The 16,578-nt window shown below is 42.6% G+C and overlaps 1 protein-coding gene across 1 annotated transcript in view; it reads right to left on the bottom strand.

Moving 5' to 3' along the window:
- Positions 1–15,406, bottom strand: part of LOC117388170 (cadherin-12-like) — a 281,473-nt gene extending 266,067 nt beyond the window's left edge. Inside the window, 1 exon segment of the mRNA XM_033985644.2 lies at positions 15,067–15,406. Within this exon segment, the coding sequence (XP_033841535.2) occupies positions 15,067–15,305 (239 nt within the window). The 5' untranslated portion in view covers positions 15,306–15,406.
- Between the last annotated feature and the right edge of the window lie 1,172 nt (positions 15,407–16,578).

The raw sequence follows: 16,578 nt of genomic DNA, 5'->3' as shown, positions 1-16,578 counted from the left end.
CAGCCAAGTTTTTCTGATAACACCTGGCTGCAGGGGCGGAGTTTCAAGTGTGGATACCTGTTAGTGAATACCTGGTCCTTGTACGTCCAAACCTCATTCTTGCTCACTCTGACCTTTAGTCCTCCAGGCACCACCCACTTTAGCATCTCTATTTGAAATATGGTTGTGGGTGGAGTCTCATTGTCACTTTTCACTTCCACTGTATGGAAGACAGAATAATTGCATTGGCCATTTGGAATCCTGTAATAGTCAATTAACTAAAAATCTGTTTATTCAGAAAGAATCATTTAAAGCCCCACTATGTAACTTTTCAATAGCTTGAGAAAACTGGACTGAAGGACAGCACAGAGGCCTCATCCTGGCTACACAGGAGCAGGCCTTGAGCACTAGAACAATACAACAACAACAACAACAGCAGAACAACAGCAGAGCTATGTCCGTAAGCTCTTTGTGGATTACAGTTCAGCTTTTAACACAATCATCAATATTCTCATCACCAAACTGGATGCCCTTGGTTTCCCACTTTCAACATGCGCCCGGATTAAAGACTTTTTAACAAACCGACCCCAGACTGTGAAACTTGGCCCTCACCTCTCTCACACTCGCACGCTGAGTACCGGCCCCCCACAGGGCTGTGTGCTGAGCCCCTTCCTGTACTGTCTCTACACACATGACTGCAGCCCGGCGAGTAACAGCAACCTCATTGTGAAGTTTGCTAACGATACAACCATGGTCAGGCTTATTTCAAAGGGTGACGGGACGGCCTACAGAGAGGAGGTCCTGAAGTTGGCTGCTTGGTGCTTGGAGAACAACCTTGCTCTGAATACCAAGAAAACCAAGGAAATAGTCATCAACTTCAGGGGGCACAGCACAGACCTTGCTCCCCTCTACATCAATGGCGAGTGTGTGGAGAGGGTCCACACTTTCCGGATTCTTGGTGTTCTCATCTCAGAAAACATATCCTGGACTGAGAACATAATAGCTATCACCAAGAAGGCCCGGCAGCGACTACACTTCCTGAGGGTGCTCAGGAAATATGATTTGTACCCCAGCCTCCTGCTCACGTTCTACCGTGCGTCCATCGAGAGCCTGCTGACATACTGTATTACAGTGTGGTACAGCAGCTGCACCATGGCGGACAGGGAGAGGCTTCAGAGGGTGGTCAAAACAGCCCAAAAGATCATCAGCTGCCCTCTCCCCTCCCTGATGGATATTTGCACCTCCCGCTGCCTCAGCAGGGCCAAAAACATTATTAAGGACAGCTCCCACCCTGGCTTCGACCTGTTTCACCTGCTGCCCTCGGGAAGGCGCTACAGGTCTATCAAAGCAAGGACCACCAGACTCAAAGTGCCATAACCTTTTTGAATTCACGTATGCACTGACCTCTCACTTGTACAATATTAAATATAGTACAATATTTTTACTGAGTGCACTATTCAATATTTAATACATGTTTGACTGAGTGCAATATTTAGTACAGTGCAATATGTTTGACTGAGTGCAATGTTTAATACAGTGCAATATGTTTGACTGAGTGCAATATTTAATACAGTGCAATATTTAACACAGTGCAATATTTATCACAGTGCAATATTTATCACAGTGCAATAGCTAATACAGTGCAATACTTGATCAAGTGCAGTATGTGACTGCAGTATTTACTACCGGGTAATTGTAAATTTTGTTGGACTGAGAGTTGTAGTCTGGGGTGTTTTAATGTCTGGCACTAGCACTTACTTATTTATTTTAGTTATATTGTGTTGTAAGTGTCCCATCTCTGTATTGGAGGGTGAGTTGTTTTTAATCTCGCTGTGCATGTGTATGGTGTTGTACATGTGTATTGTGACAATAAATGCATTCTATTCTATTCTATACAGGCATCTGTGCAGAGTGTGGACTAGAGACCCCAAGCTCAAGGTGGGAAACACCTCCAAAGGTAGTGGAGAATGATCGAGCCAAGATCCTATGGGACTTCTAGATACAGACAAACAGACAGAATGGTGATGGCGAACCAACTGGACCTTGTGGTGGTGGATAAACAACAGAGCACAAAGGTGCAATGAAAAAGTACCGAAAAAAAACAAAAAACAGAATGAACCGTATGATTGCCTTATAACATTACACCCTATATAAAGGTAGGAAATAAAGCTGGTAAACCTACTTGCTTTTCATTTGTCCCACTCTGTCACAAATGCTCCTTGGGTTAGTGCATATTGTAGAAAGCATTGTCATGATGTTTTGTCTCACATTTGCAGCCACACTTCCGGTGTCTGCAGATGACAGCAACTTCTGTGGAGGACTTAATTGCAACAAGCCACAGAATAAAAAAACAAAACAACAACTCTCCACTTTAAAGCTTGATGAAACACTCCAGACTGATCAAGGGACTTCACAGCTGCTAACAACAAACCCACTTTTCATATAGGATTCTGAGTATCCCCACTACAACGCTGTGCACCTGAATGCCTCACATGTTTTCTACTTATACAGGCAATATAGAGGCACAAATGAGATATGAAACATGTTTTGTATAGCACAGAGATAAGTAAAAAAAAGCTGCTTGTCGATGTGAGTTTATTTCAAAATGAATAAACTCACATCAACAAGCAGCTAAGTATTATGACAATTATAGCCAAAAATAAATAAATAATGGTTATGCTGCAAGAGACAATTTTGAATATATACCGCCACTATCCAACAAGAACCTTAGGCTATAAATAGAAATCATATTAATCACTTAAGTCTATAATTATAAAACATGTCAGTTGGCTGTGTGGCCTGAGGGATAGAATTGTTGTTGACACTCAGATACAATATTTTCATGGAAAATGGTAAATTACAGAAGAGAGAAAGTAAAAACCTTTTTCTCTGTAGAGTTAAGATAATGTTTTAGTATTTTGCATTGTTTTGAATTGCTTTTCTTTGTCTGGAAAGTTCCATAGTATGACAATAAATTCATCTGTCCTCAGCAAGACCAGCAGGTGACACCAGGCCAAGTTACAGTTCAGATCTGTGGAGAGGCATTCCTACCCACTGTAAGAATGTATGTTTTTCTAGACAATTAAAATACCAGCAATTGTGATGACCAGTGATGATTTTGCACAGTGTTAACATGCATTAACAATTGTACACTATAGTTTAACTCACATCATTGTAACTCAGGTTTCAACTGGTTTTGAAGGCAGTGCCTCTATTTGCAGAAGCAGTGGAGCTAATTGAGAGTCATATAATTGTCTGCAGCATTAGTCCAGGAGAGCCAGGTCCTGTCAGGGCACTAAATGGAAATTGTGTTTACGCTGCACTCTGAATATATTACGACAATTAGTCAGTGATAAATGGAGGACCAGTTCACTACATGGGAGCATGAACCCCATGGGTGTGTCTGTGGCTTGGAAGTAAAGCAGGGGGCAAAACACAGCATGAAGGATTTCAGGACTAAGCCAAAGGAAAATGGATGAAAATAGCAAGAAAATATGAACATTTTGGTGACATTATTTAGCAATATTGTAGATATATGGTGCAGTGAGTTTTTGTGTCTGCCCATCAACCAAAAGCTCAGTGGTGCAAACCTATAGTGCATTTACGACTGCAACAAACAGCTATTTTAGTAGTCAACTTTTTTCTTTTTTCTTTTTTTTTTGACTAGTCAAAAGATTATTATAAGACTATTATACATTGAAACATAAAAAAAAATAAAAATAAAAAAAATAGAAAAAACATTATAAATAGGGATGGGCAATATCAAATTTTTTGGTACCAATACAATACCAATTACTATGGGGGTAATTTTGTGGCAACAGTGGCAGTCTTTGCTCACTGATCCAAAGGTTGACAGTTTGAATCCCATTCTTGACATAAACATCACTGGTAGAGCAGTCACATCCACAGGTTGGCTGTGCAATTTCAGCTGCCACGTATGAATGCTCTCATTGTATCCTTGGGCACAACCTCGTCCCCACTGTCTGTGTACACTGTTGTATGAATGTGTGTGTGAATGGGTGAGTGATTCCTTGATGTAAAAGCGATGTGAGTGACTTGAAGGTGGAAAAAAAGCTACAAAGTATGATTTTTTTATTTATTATTTTTCGATATTGATACCAACACCAATGCTTGATAGTGGTGTGATCTTACAGGTTAAGGTGTTTGAATAAATATATGCATTTAAATATGTTCTAAAGGACCACTATGGACCAAATAGAGTGTAAAATATGGTGACTGAATAGATAGATAATATTTACAACCAAAATATATTAATACAATTTGAATGTAATGCTGCTGTCTTTGTTATAAACAGGTCTTGTATATGTGTGTGTTAGAGTCTGTATAGTCCAGATAATGATCACGATTACTTAAAAATTTTTTTTTTATACCAAATCCTTAAAGTCCTAGTACATGTTTATGTCCGTTGCATCCTTGGGTAAGACATTTTACCTGCATAGTTTTTTTCTGTCAGTTTGTTGTTGATTTTAATCAGGGAATCCAATGTGAACTTCACAATGTCCCAAATGAGCAAACATTCCCTGTTTCATTCCATACTATTACTATGAGTAAATGGTCACATTTTTATATAGCGCTATTCCACCTTCATCCAGGAACCACTCACCCATTCACATACACATTCATACAGTTGCCCAAGGACACAGAGAGCAGGAATTGAAGTGCCAACCTGTGAGTCCCTTGATCTGACCGCTCAATGACGTTTGTGTTGAGAGCAGGATTTGCCAAACACTCTACCAACTGAGCTATTCTTGTCCAATATTTAAAACGGGTTATCTTACCACATGGTTAGGCTACCACATTCTTTTTAAGTTATTAAGTCACCAGTATCATTCCACACATGAACATGAACACTGACAACATTAAGTGAACATGTATTTGAAAAAAAGTGTAAAAGTGCAAAATGGAGCAGGTCCATATTGGTTAATAATTTGCCTTTCTACTGCAGTGACTGTGCTCATACTGTGCAAGTCAACAACAGTGGCTCTAACTCCCTTGAAACGACTTGGTCCCATTTCCAAGCATGATCAGTTTAACTTAGATCCTTTTAGCATCACAATCATTCTGAAGCACAAGCTGTTTTCCCTTAAGGGCACTCCCACAAATGTCGGAATATCTTTGCTTCAAACCCTTTCATATGGAGCACTGCATTATGGTGAGATTAAGAAGAGGAGCCTAGCCACCCTAGCCCAGTTTCAGTCTATGGCAACTCCACAGCCACAGACCGTTCATCAGGCTTGATTGCAGTAGTACTGGGGCAGATAAGTCAGTCTTAACATTATCCTATGTAAGCCAGGAGCGCCAAATTACAGCACAGAGCTTTAAATCACACTGGAGTTTGCTTAAAAAAGTCTTAAGCCTCAGAATGAATCTGATAATAAAACAAGAGACAGAGGGCAGAGCAAAAAGCACACAGAGCATGCTTGTAAACATAGCAGAGCAAGTCATGGAAGGGATATTAAACAATTATAGATCTTGGGGTCCATACACTGACCAAGTGGAGTGAGGGAGTGTGACGTCTCCTGAAGCCTTTGGTTGTAGCCATTGGAAATCCGAATGCTAGCTGGAGAAGACCTAAGAAAGAAGGGGGCTGTTTATTCATAATGTTTACTGGTTTATGGCCAAAATACAGGCCTGTCACCATAATTATACTATATTGACTTAATGTGACCGATGGTGCCCCACATGAAGAGAGAAACAACGAGGCCAGTTACCACACCCGGACTGGCGTTACCGGGGCCCCACCCTGGAGCCAGGCCTGGGGTGGGTGCTCGGCAGCGAGCGCCTGGTGGCCGGGCCCAGCCCGAAGGAACGATGTGGGGCCCTCCTCCCGTGGACCCACCACCTGCGAGAGGAGCCATGAGGGGCGGGTGCACAGAGATCTGGGCAGCAGTCGAAGGCGGGGACCTCGACAACCGGATCTCCAGACATGGAGACTAGCTCTGGGGACATGGAATGTCCCCAGAGGGTACCGGAGGGTGTGTTCCAATTACAGGGGAATCACACTCCTCAACCTTCCTGGTAAGGTTCCTCAGCCTCCTGGATGCCTCCCTAGGGAGGTATTCTGGGCATGTCCCACCAGGAGGAGGCCCCGGGGAAGACCCAGGACACGCTGGAGGGACTATGTCTCTCGGCTGGCCTGGGAACGCCTTGGGGTCCCACCGGAGGAGCTGGAGGACGTGTCCGGGGTGAGGGAAGTCTGGGAGTCCCTGCTTAGACTGCTGCCCCCACGACCCGGCCCCGGATAAGTGGAAGAAAATGAATGGATGGATGGATGGTGACCGATGGAACTATCATTTTTGGGGGTTCAAATTTGTTGTGGGTGCTTTTTCTTTCTACTAGTGGGGAACTTTTTTGTTATTCTTCTGCACTATGATTAGATTTGACCGGTACAGGATTAGATACATAAATTCTATGACCCATGATCTACTATTGAAGTGTTACATTTCTGCTATTTATTTATTGCAGCTCATGTATTTTAATATGTTTTACTATTCCTGCTATCTCTGTATTTTTTGTACAGACTGATATCAGTCTGGTCCCCATGGCCTCTGTTGTGCCTCAAGCCCGATCAAACATGATTGTCAAATTATTTCTTTTTTTTTTTTTTTCACTGACACATGTTGTCAAGATCCCAGTCTGTCCTGCCATTTGTTGTACTGTTTTCCCCTTCCCTTCTGTGTCTAAGCCTGGAGCTGGGCGAAGATTTGGACTCCTCCCATGCACACCTGCATCTAATCAGTAATCAAGCTGCACCTGGGGAGGAAAAAGGGAGCAAGGACCTGACACTCAGCACCAGATAGTCCCCGTATCCATAGTGGTACAACTCTGCTTGGCTCAGTTTAATGTTTTTTGCATTTTGTTACTTGTTCTAAGTTGGATATTTTTGCTACTTGTCAGATCCTGCTCCCTCGGGCCTGCTCAGCTCCTCTGGGCCTGGTCAGCTCCTCTGTCTCCCAGCTCTCCATGACCGGTACGAACCTCACTTCTTCCAACCCCGCTCACCTCTATCAGTCCTGCTCACCTCGTCTCTGACCCCACTGCTCACGCTCTAATCCTGGACCATGGCAAACAGTCCCGCTGTCGTTGCGACAGAACGATCTGGGTGACATAACCAATCAGACTCGGGGCCGGATCAAATGCTACACCGGGAGTTTTCGCATCACAGAATAATCATTGGGCAACATGAGCCAACCATCCGGACCTTGCTCGCCTGTAACTACACTCTGACCCAGCAAGTTTCCCAGCTCTCCAACCAGGTCTCCACTTACTCTCCCGCCCTCAGCTCCTGCTGCCGTCTCCGGAATCGTGAGGCACCAATCCAGACCCATATTCAGGTCAGCCCAGCCTCTGTCGAGGTTTCCTTTTTCAATGTACCTCTATGTTTCAACATGTCCAGCCTGCTTCAGATGTTGAGAAAATATGGTACATGTGTGGATTATTGAGGGGGAGAGCACTCCAGTGGGTAGAGGTTATATTTTATAACACTGAGATAAACCATGTAACTTTTGATGGTTTTGTGGGAAAGTTTAGACTAGTATTCGAACACTCGCACTATCAAGCTGACACATCTCTCCACCTTTTAAGCCTAGTTCAAGGATCTAGGTCCATGGCAGATCACACCATCGATTTCTGGACACTGGTGGGGGAGGTGGTTGGACCGACAGCCTTTAGTGCACTAAGTGAAAAATTAAAGGATGAACTGGTTTTTGTCAAGATGACCCACCTGACCTAAAATCTGTAATTTCCCTAGCAAACTGAATCGACAATCACCTGCAGAGCCACTGGAGAGGGAGAGATGCCGTTCGCCTATCCGAGCCAAGAACCACTCCCGCCCTGCTGTCACCAGTTAACCGACTCTCAACGACACCCCTACCTTAGGAGATAATGCAGCTCGGTCATGCGCACCTGACTGCAGAGGAGCACCTGTGACGCCGCCAGGTGGGTGAGTGCCTGTATTGTGGCAAACGGGCACTTCGTTGCAACCTGCCCGGTTCAGTCAAAAGGGGGTGCCCATCAGTAGGACTGGGAGTACTGTTGGGTCAGCAACACATCCCAGGGATGGAAAAAATAATAGATTTCAACTCATTCTGGGCCATCCCTGGCTGGTTACTCACAACCCCACTCTTCAGTGGGCTAGGGGAAAGGTGTCGGAGTGGAGTCCCTTTTGTCATGCGAAGTTCTTACAGTCTGCCCCGTCTCCAGATGGGGGTGCCAACTCGCTCTCCAGTCATCCTCTAGACGAGCTGGATCACTCCTCCATGCCTAGTGAATACCATGACCTCAGGGATGTTTTCAGTAAAAGTCGGGCGCTGTTGCTTCCTCCCCACAGACCATATGACTGCGTTATCGACCTCCTGCCTGGCTCCCCCTTGCCTTCCAGTCGTCTCTGTAATCTCTCCAAACCAGAACGGGAGACTATGGGGCGATATATTCAGGACTCCCTTGCCGCTGGTGTTATCCGTCCATCCACTTCGGATTTCGCACTGGTTTCTTCATCGTCACCAAAAAGGACCAAACCTTAGGACCATGCATTGACTTCAGGGGTCTCAACAATGTCATTGTTAAAAATAAATACCCATTGCCACTCATTGATTCCACTTTTACACCACTCCACGGGGCCACCATCTTCACTAAGTTCGACCTTAGGAACACATCACCTGGTACACATAAGGGAAGGGGACGAATGGAAGACGGCCTTCAGAACTCCCCTAGGACATTTTGAATATTTGGTCATGCCTTTTGGATTAACCAATGCTCCAGCCATTTTCCAAGCCCTCATCAATGACGTGCTTCGGGACTTTCTCAAACATTTTGTATTCATGTACTTGGATGAAATTCAGATTTTTTTCCTCACAGGAACACCATCACCATGTGCACCAGGCTCTCTAGCAGCTAGTGGAGAATCAACAATCGATTTTATCCCTGTACCTTTTTCTCTCATCGCCTTTCCCCAGCTGAGAGCAATTATGATGTGGGGGATTGAGAACTGCTGGTGGTCAAGCTCGCCCTGGAAGAGTGGCACCACTGGTAAGAGAGGGCAGAGCATCCTTTCCTGGTTTGGACAGGTCACAAGAACCTAGCTTACATTCAATCCTCTAAATGTTTAAACTCCAGTCAAGCCCACTGGTCTCTATTTTTCGGTAGATCCAATTTTATACTTACGTATCACCCTGGATCCCATAACATCAAGACAAATGCACTCTCCCGCCAGTTCACCCAGGAGGATACTACCACCCCTCCAGAGCCCATAGTACCCCGTACCTGTGTGGTCACTGCTGCCCACTGGGAGATTGTGGATCTGGTCCGGGAGGCTCAACACACCCATCCTGACCCAGGTAATGGCTCACCTGGAACTCTCTTTATTCCAGATCCTATCTGCTCCAAGGTCCTTGAATGGGTCCACTGCTCTCTGTTTGTGTGCCATCCTGGGGTCAATTGCACACTCTCCGTCTTCAGATGTCACTTCTGGTGGCCCACTGTGTGCCAGGGGTAAAGCCTCAAACTCGCCACCTTCCGGTCTGCTGCAATCGTTACCACTCCCGAAACAATCGTGGTCCCACCTGGGAGTGGACTTCATGACGGGCCTTCCGCCATCTCAAGGTAACAGTCATTCTCACTATTGACCGTTTCTCCAAGGCAGCCCATTTCATCACCCTACCAAAACTCCTGACCACCAAGGAGATTGCTGACCACATAACCAACCATGTATTCCGGTGGATCGTTTCTGACCGCGGGACCCAATTCACGTCCCAAGTTTGGTGCTCTTTCTACGAGGGTCTGGGCACATCGAGTCTCACCTCTGGCTTTCACCCCCAAACCAACGGACAAACCAAACGTACTAATCAGGACCTGGAGACGGTGCTATGCTGCCTCCATAGCTGTCGTTATGCCTCTAACCCCTCTGCCTGGACCACCTTCCTGCCGTGGACACTCGCTCAATTCCCTGGTGAGTTCCGCTATGGGCTTATCCTCTTTCCAGGCCTCCCTAGGGTACCAGCCCTCACTATTCCCGTCGAAGCCTGACAGGCTGCTGTAGGGTTTGAGGAAAAAACAGGGCAGCCCTTCTCCAATGGGGCCAGGACAAAAGCAGCTGCAGACAGACACCGCACAGACACAGTCTGGCTCTCATCCAAAATATCCCACTCAACAGACTCCCGGAAACTCTCTCCTCACTTCCTGGGCCCCTTCAAAATCACCAAAATCATCAACCCATCTGCAGGCTACGTTTTATGTGTCACAACTCAAGCCCATCTATGTCAGTGACCTGACACTCAGCACCAGATCATCCACGTATCCACAGTGGTACAACTCTGATCGGCTCAGTTTCATCTTTTTGCCTTTTGTTACTCATTCTAAATTGGATATTTTTGGTCCTCATCAGATCCCGCTCCCTGGACCTGCTCAGCTCCTCTGTCTCCAGCTCTTTACAAACGGTACAAACCTCACCTCTACTGGTACTGCTCACCTCGTCTCTGACCCTGCTGCTCATGCTCTACTCCTGAACTTCGGCAAACACCCGCTCTCAACTCCCTGATCTATCTACCTTCATTTGCATATTTAAAAACTGAATAAACATTGTTAAACTTTTCTCCGAGTCCTGTCTTTCTTTGGTCCCCCTGTCAGTCGTTATGACACATGTGAAACGAAGGAGCTCATTGGTCACCTATGATTTACAAATAAAATCTAGTTCTTGAGAAGATGTCTGTGTGTGTAATCCCTCAGTCATCCAGGTTTGACCCATAGCAAAAGCCAAAAGTAAAATCTGTCAACTGGACAAAAAGTTGTAGGAGTGAAGATGTTTGGCTGCTCATTCAGTTCTGGTCAGATTACTGGTGGACACTGCCTTATATATATCTGAAGGGAGGAGCTAACTGCACTGAAACTGAAAACAGCTATTGTTTACAGTTTCTGTTTGCAGGCTAGGTCTATTGAGCTACAGTGCTAAGTATGATTCAGGCAAAGCTCAATAGACTTGGCCTACAAACAGAAACTGTAAACAATAGCTGTTAGTTAGCTCCTCTCATTTTCTGTTAATTGAATAACCTGACAAAACTAGTGAAGGGCATTGTCCAAGTACACAACATCAATATGGAACACAAGGGGTAGGAATGATGAACAAGAAAATAATAACAATGCATTAGACACTAGTCCACAGGCTTCACACATTTACATAGGTATGATCTGTGAAGTGTTTTGCCCAATAATGCTACAAAGCATGCTAGAAATGGGAATCAAACCTTCCCTAAACACACATTTTCCAACTCTGCTCATTCTATTTTATTCCTTTCAACTTTATAGCTTATATTTTTGTGCATCACCAGCAATACCCCAATTAGCATGTGAGAGCAACAACAACTTTATTGTTTTTAATAGTACTCTTTACGCATATTAAAAAGTGTGTGGTTGTGTTATATCAAAACCTCATGACATCACAAGGTGGAACAAAGTGTTTTCCGTTTGAGACAAGAATGCCTAAATATGAAGGGTTTGGGTGTTAAACATGTTTGAATGAAACAAAACAAATCTTCAGTTATGGTTTTGATGAGGAAACAAGAGAACACACTAGAACAGAGATCAGAAAATAGCGTAATAAGGGCCCTTTAAGTTTTTCATTTTCACTGAGCGCCTAGCCATAACTTAAGTGAAGTCATGCCGTAGGTGTACTCTATAAAAAGCCCTATCCCAAATGAAGTATAAACCTGTTTAATATAAAAAGAATTTGGTGGGAGGAGAGAAAGAAAATGAATTCACTCTCTTCCTCCTTTCATTGGTGTCAGCATCTTCACCTCCTCGTAACTGTGATGTAGTGACAGCTTTACTGGCATCGTAATTTAAATTTATTTCTACCAACGCATTAATTCTCATGCCACTCCAATGTCACCGTGTGTACCGGCTGAAAGCAGTGTTGGTGGCACAAGTCAGTTTCCATTTATTGATCTTTTTTTTTTTTTCCCTTCTACCTCTTCTACCTCTGAAAATGCTAATAAACAGTATTAGATTACATAGTGCCATTCAGTCTTGTTGGGTCAAATGGAAATGTGCAAGTAGAGACAAGAAAAAGATAAAGAACCTTGTATCAGTGCGGGGCAATAGAGAGGTGGCCAGTGGATGCTAATGTATTCTAGGAAAGTTTCCAGTGAGGAGTAGGCACTATAAAGATGTATTGGGTGTCTTAAATATTGCTATTGTTACTGTGCAAATTAATATAGAGAACACGGAGTGTCCCGGCGAGGGACTCATTAAAACCGCATCCAGAGCATGGAAAATGGCAAAAATCAAGTAGTGCACACGCCCCGACATGTCAGTGAGTGGTGTCAAAAATTAGAACTCGACCACCTCTAATTGTCACAAAAGACCCCGAGAAAAAAATAATGAAAGATGATATGCAAATCGTGGCACTATTTTGCAAAATGGCTCTCTAGCGCCCTCTTCAAATTTCATTTTCAAAAATTCGTAGAAGACAATTGATTTGTCGTGGACTCATGAAAACAATTCACAGGGGCCTTATTTGTGATGGGGCACAATGCGAGAAAGTCACGTGTTTCTATCTTTTATGGTTTAGGAGAAAAATAATGGGTGGGAAAAAAAAATCCATTATTTTTCTTCTTTATTATTTTGGTGACCAGATTGAAGCCATTTTTGACCCCCTGAACATTAACGAAAAGTCAATTTTATTGCACCCAAAATTCAAGGTTAGTGAAAAATGTATTATTTTGATGTTCAAAAAAATTAACATATCAAAATGACTCAATAACGCCACCTCAAAAATCAAAAGACATTGTGGCAATGAGAGACCTTTTTCATCATAGACAAATGAAATTTGGTACAAACATAGAACATGTCAAGACAAGTAAAAAAACATATTATGACCCCACCCTAAACCCTACAGGAAGTCGGCCATTGTGGGCGGAACCCTATTTTTTTCAAAATTTTACCTCTCACATTAGAACTTTTTGTGCATCGGATTTTCATTCAAGAAACTTGCAAATTGGTCAAAATGAACTAGACCCATCTGGGAATATAGGCTACTCAGCTGATTTTTTTTAAGTTATAAAATGTGGATGTGGCCAGTCTGAAAAGAAAAAAAGATGTTTTTTGAAGTTTTAAATAGCCCGTAACTCAGACATGCAATTCTCTATTTCCCGGCATTAATGTATGTTTTGTTCAAAATCTTGATCTGAGTGCATAGATATGCAATTTACATATGTCAAAAATTACATTGCTCCACAGCGCCCACTTGAACTTTTTAATGGCACACAAAAAAATTACTTTGTCACAAACTTTTGAAATTTGGCATGGACATCCATATTTCCAGACTGAACAAAAAAGCCAGTGAGAATATACCTCTATTTTAAAAGGTGTTGCCATGCAACGTCTAACATTTCTCATTGAAATACATGGGTTTTGGATAACTGGGATTAAAAATGATTACTTTGTCATAGACCATTGAAATTTGGTACACATATTCCTCTCCTCATACTGAATAAAAAAGCCAATGAAGACATACCTCTATTTCCAACCGTTCAGGCGTGACAATGTCACAAATGGTCTCATTGGAATTAATGGAGTAGTATTGCTGAGATGCAGATTTTGGGGGGAGGGGCGATGTAAGCAGGTACAAAAGGCAGGATCTTCGTGGCATATACCCCGCGGTCGCAAGGGGTGGTGAGGGCCTTTATCAATGCTTGCAGTTTTAATAATAATAATCCCCCAAAACATTTTTGTACCTTTGTAAGAACGTAAGCAATGTATTACATTTGTTTACTGTCCATACATCCTTCCATCCTTCCCACGCTGGTCTGCATAGCGTCTTTGTGAGCCCCGACGCATTCCATATCCACTGGTGTGCACGTGTTATTGGCATTAGTAATTGTAATGACTCTTATGCTAACTCTGCGTTTTTGCATTGGCTTGGTTCATGCAAAATGCCCTCCCATATCTCACCTTTCTATGTTTGTAACACAGAAGCTGCAAAATTTTGTAGACAATGTAGAAAACTGGATTATCATCTATGGTCATTTTTCATGATATTCTCACATTTGCCTTTATACTACATACTGCATATCAGTGAGGTTCAATTGTGCATGCTTTGTACTGTAGTATTCTTGGTATAGCCCAGGGCACTAGATTAAATAAAACACCAACAATTCTACAAACTACAAAAAATTTTCAAAAGGTTTCATTTTATCCAACCCACATTTTCACTATTCTATTCAAGTTGGTTTAGTCTGCTCTCTACAAAAGGCTCTTCAAGGACAATGAGCATTTTAAACACCCCATTGCCTTAAACTAGATTTAAAACTTTTACAATCATTATTCTTCAGATTGTCTCCCTCCTGTTTCTGTAACTTCTCCCATTTACCTCCAACTTTTTGCTATAATATTGTTCCCTCATCAGAAACGTGGGTGAAGTGGTTTTATATGTCATTCATGCATGTTTGAATAATTTAGTTATCTCACCCGGGCCCTATTCGAACCCTCCTACAGTAGCAGTGCAGTCCTGTCAAAAGGCTCAACCTACAAGCCTATGTCTACGGCATTAATAAATATTAAAGGGCGGGATACAAAACAATACACTTCAACTTGACAAATATGATGTGATGTGCAGTAGTTTCATGAGCGGAGTGCAGGCTGATTGTGTTGTGATAGCACTCTGAAGGGAGTGCTATCACAACTTAGCACAGAGAGTAAAAAAGAGGGGGGACTCAAAACATGGAAAGCAAAACTGATACATATTTTTAAAAATGTATAAGTAATGTGGTGCTCTAAAAATGTTATGTGGTAACAATGAATGCCCCAATGAACACTCCTGCTTTAAAATGAAGTTGCACTGTAGAATTTGCCCTTAAAAATCTGACAAACTGTCTAAAATGTTCTCAGAAATTGCCCATAGAGTTGACACCATGTACCCCCTAAGAAAAGACTGCAACACTTTTAACCAAGAAATAACCCAAGCAAAAACATGGATTAAATAGACTGAATAGTAGATCTGAAGCTTTGTTTGTGTACCACCAGTTGAAAACCAATGATAAGATAACCATGAATGGAACTTATATGTATTTCCTTACCTTGCCGACATACTGTGGATCTGACCCCATGTACTCCTCCAACACGAAAAACTGGTTCCAGACCCAGCCGCGCTTGACTCTCTGCATGGCCCCCGACACCCCATTTGTCACTGGGGCCTTGGGTTTGGCCTGCCCCCCCCTGACCCGGTTCGACAGTGGGGTGGTGGGCAGCCGCAAACTGGAGATCTCGTGGGACAGAATCCAGAGGAACAGTAGCAGGCAGTTCCTTGTTAGCATTGGGTGATCCGTAGGGTGTTCGTCCCCAAAATGAAGTGTGCTAGTGATGCCAGGAAAGCCACGTTGGAGGATGGTGGGGTTAATACGGCCGGCAGGTGAATTGGAGAAAAGAGGAAAGAGAGAATGGGGAGTGTCCCTGGGCAGATGTGGCAGCAGAGGTGGAGGTTTGAAATCAGGTTCTTGCAGAGGTCATCACCTGGAAAACAAGAAATTTGAAGGTTTAGAATAGGTTAACAAATGAAAAATGATCTTTTTTGGCCTGTATTTGGGAACACAATATATTATACATTACTAAACGTGGCTCAAGCCAGGAAGTGTGAACTCACAAAGTTAAATTAGGGGTTAATTTTAGTTGTGGTTGGGGAAGAAAGTAATTGAGATAGATATTTCTGAGCAATTCCAGAGAAGGTGTCATGAATGGGAAGGAATGGGGTTGTTTGTTCTTTGGTTTGCAGTTTCATTTCATGGACTGGTGACATTTTCACAATGTGTGAAAATAAAGGAAAATATTATAAGAAAACAACTTTTCAGGATTAACTGAAATGAATGAATGAACTACAGCAACTGTTGGTTGTTCTGGAGATTATGGTTTTAAGTTATGGTTAGGTTATGGTTTTCTTAAAGGGCCTATGCCCAATTTTTCCCATGTATTTGAGGAAAGTGTGTGTGTTTGTGTGTGTATATATATATATATATATATATATATATATATATATATATATATATATATATATATATATATATATATATCAGTTTTTCACATCAAAATAACTCCTCCATGTACTGTTTCCATCTAATTAGAAAGCATTTTATTTTCTGATAAACAGGAAGAGTGTATTAGCACGGTAAGTGCTGTTAGATTTACTGTCACGGCAAAACACTCTCGTCTCTATTGTGGAAACAGCTTATAAACTCATTGTGCTGAATAATTAGGATGCTCAAAATGTATAAGGTAAGAGAGGAATAACTGCAAACCATTTAAAACAAACAGCTTTTTTTTCACATTATTTAAAAATCTGGTACATTTCCTGTAAGTCTCATCTAAATTTAGTTTAGTTTAGCTTAGCTCTCCAATATAAAACCTAGGGGGGTAAAAGTTTGACAAAAGTAGCCTATATATTTCAGGAAGTTTATGTGTTCTCGGTTTTCACTTCTAAATGCACTAAAATATTCTGCGATAATCATTTGGCCCCCACTGGGAGAGCTTAGGCTAATGGGGCTGAGGTGACTAACGACTCTGCCACTACTCTGCTCAGATCAGAACAAACCATTG

The sequence above is a fragment of the Periophthalmus magnuspinnatus genome, chromosome 20 (assembly GCF_009829125.3).
Source record: "Periophthalmus magnuspinnatus isolate fPerMag1 chromosome 20, fPerMag1.2.pri, whole genome shotgun sequence".
NCBI classification, from domain to species: Eukaryota; Metazoa; Chordata; class Actinopteri; order Gobiiformes; family Gobiidae; genus Periophthalmus; species Periophthalmus magnuspinnatus.
The sequence above is the reverse complement of the archived record's forward strand: the minus strand, read 5'-3'. Positions and strand labels throughout refer to the sequence as shown.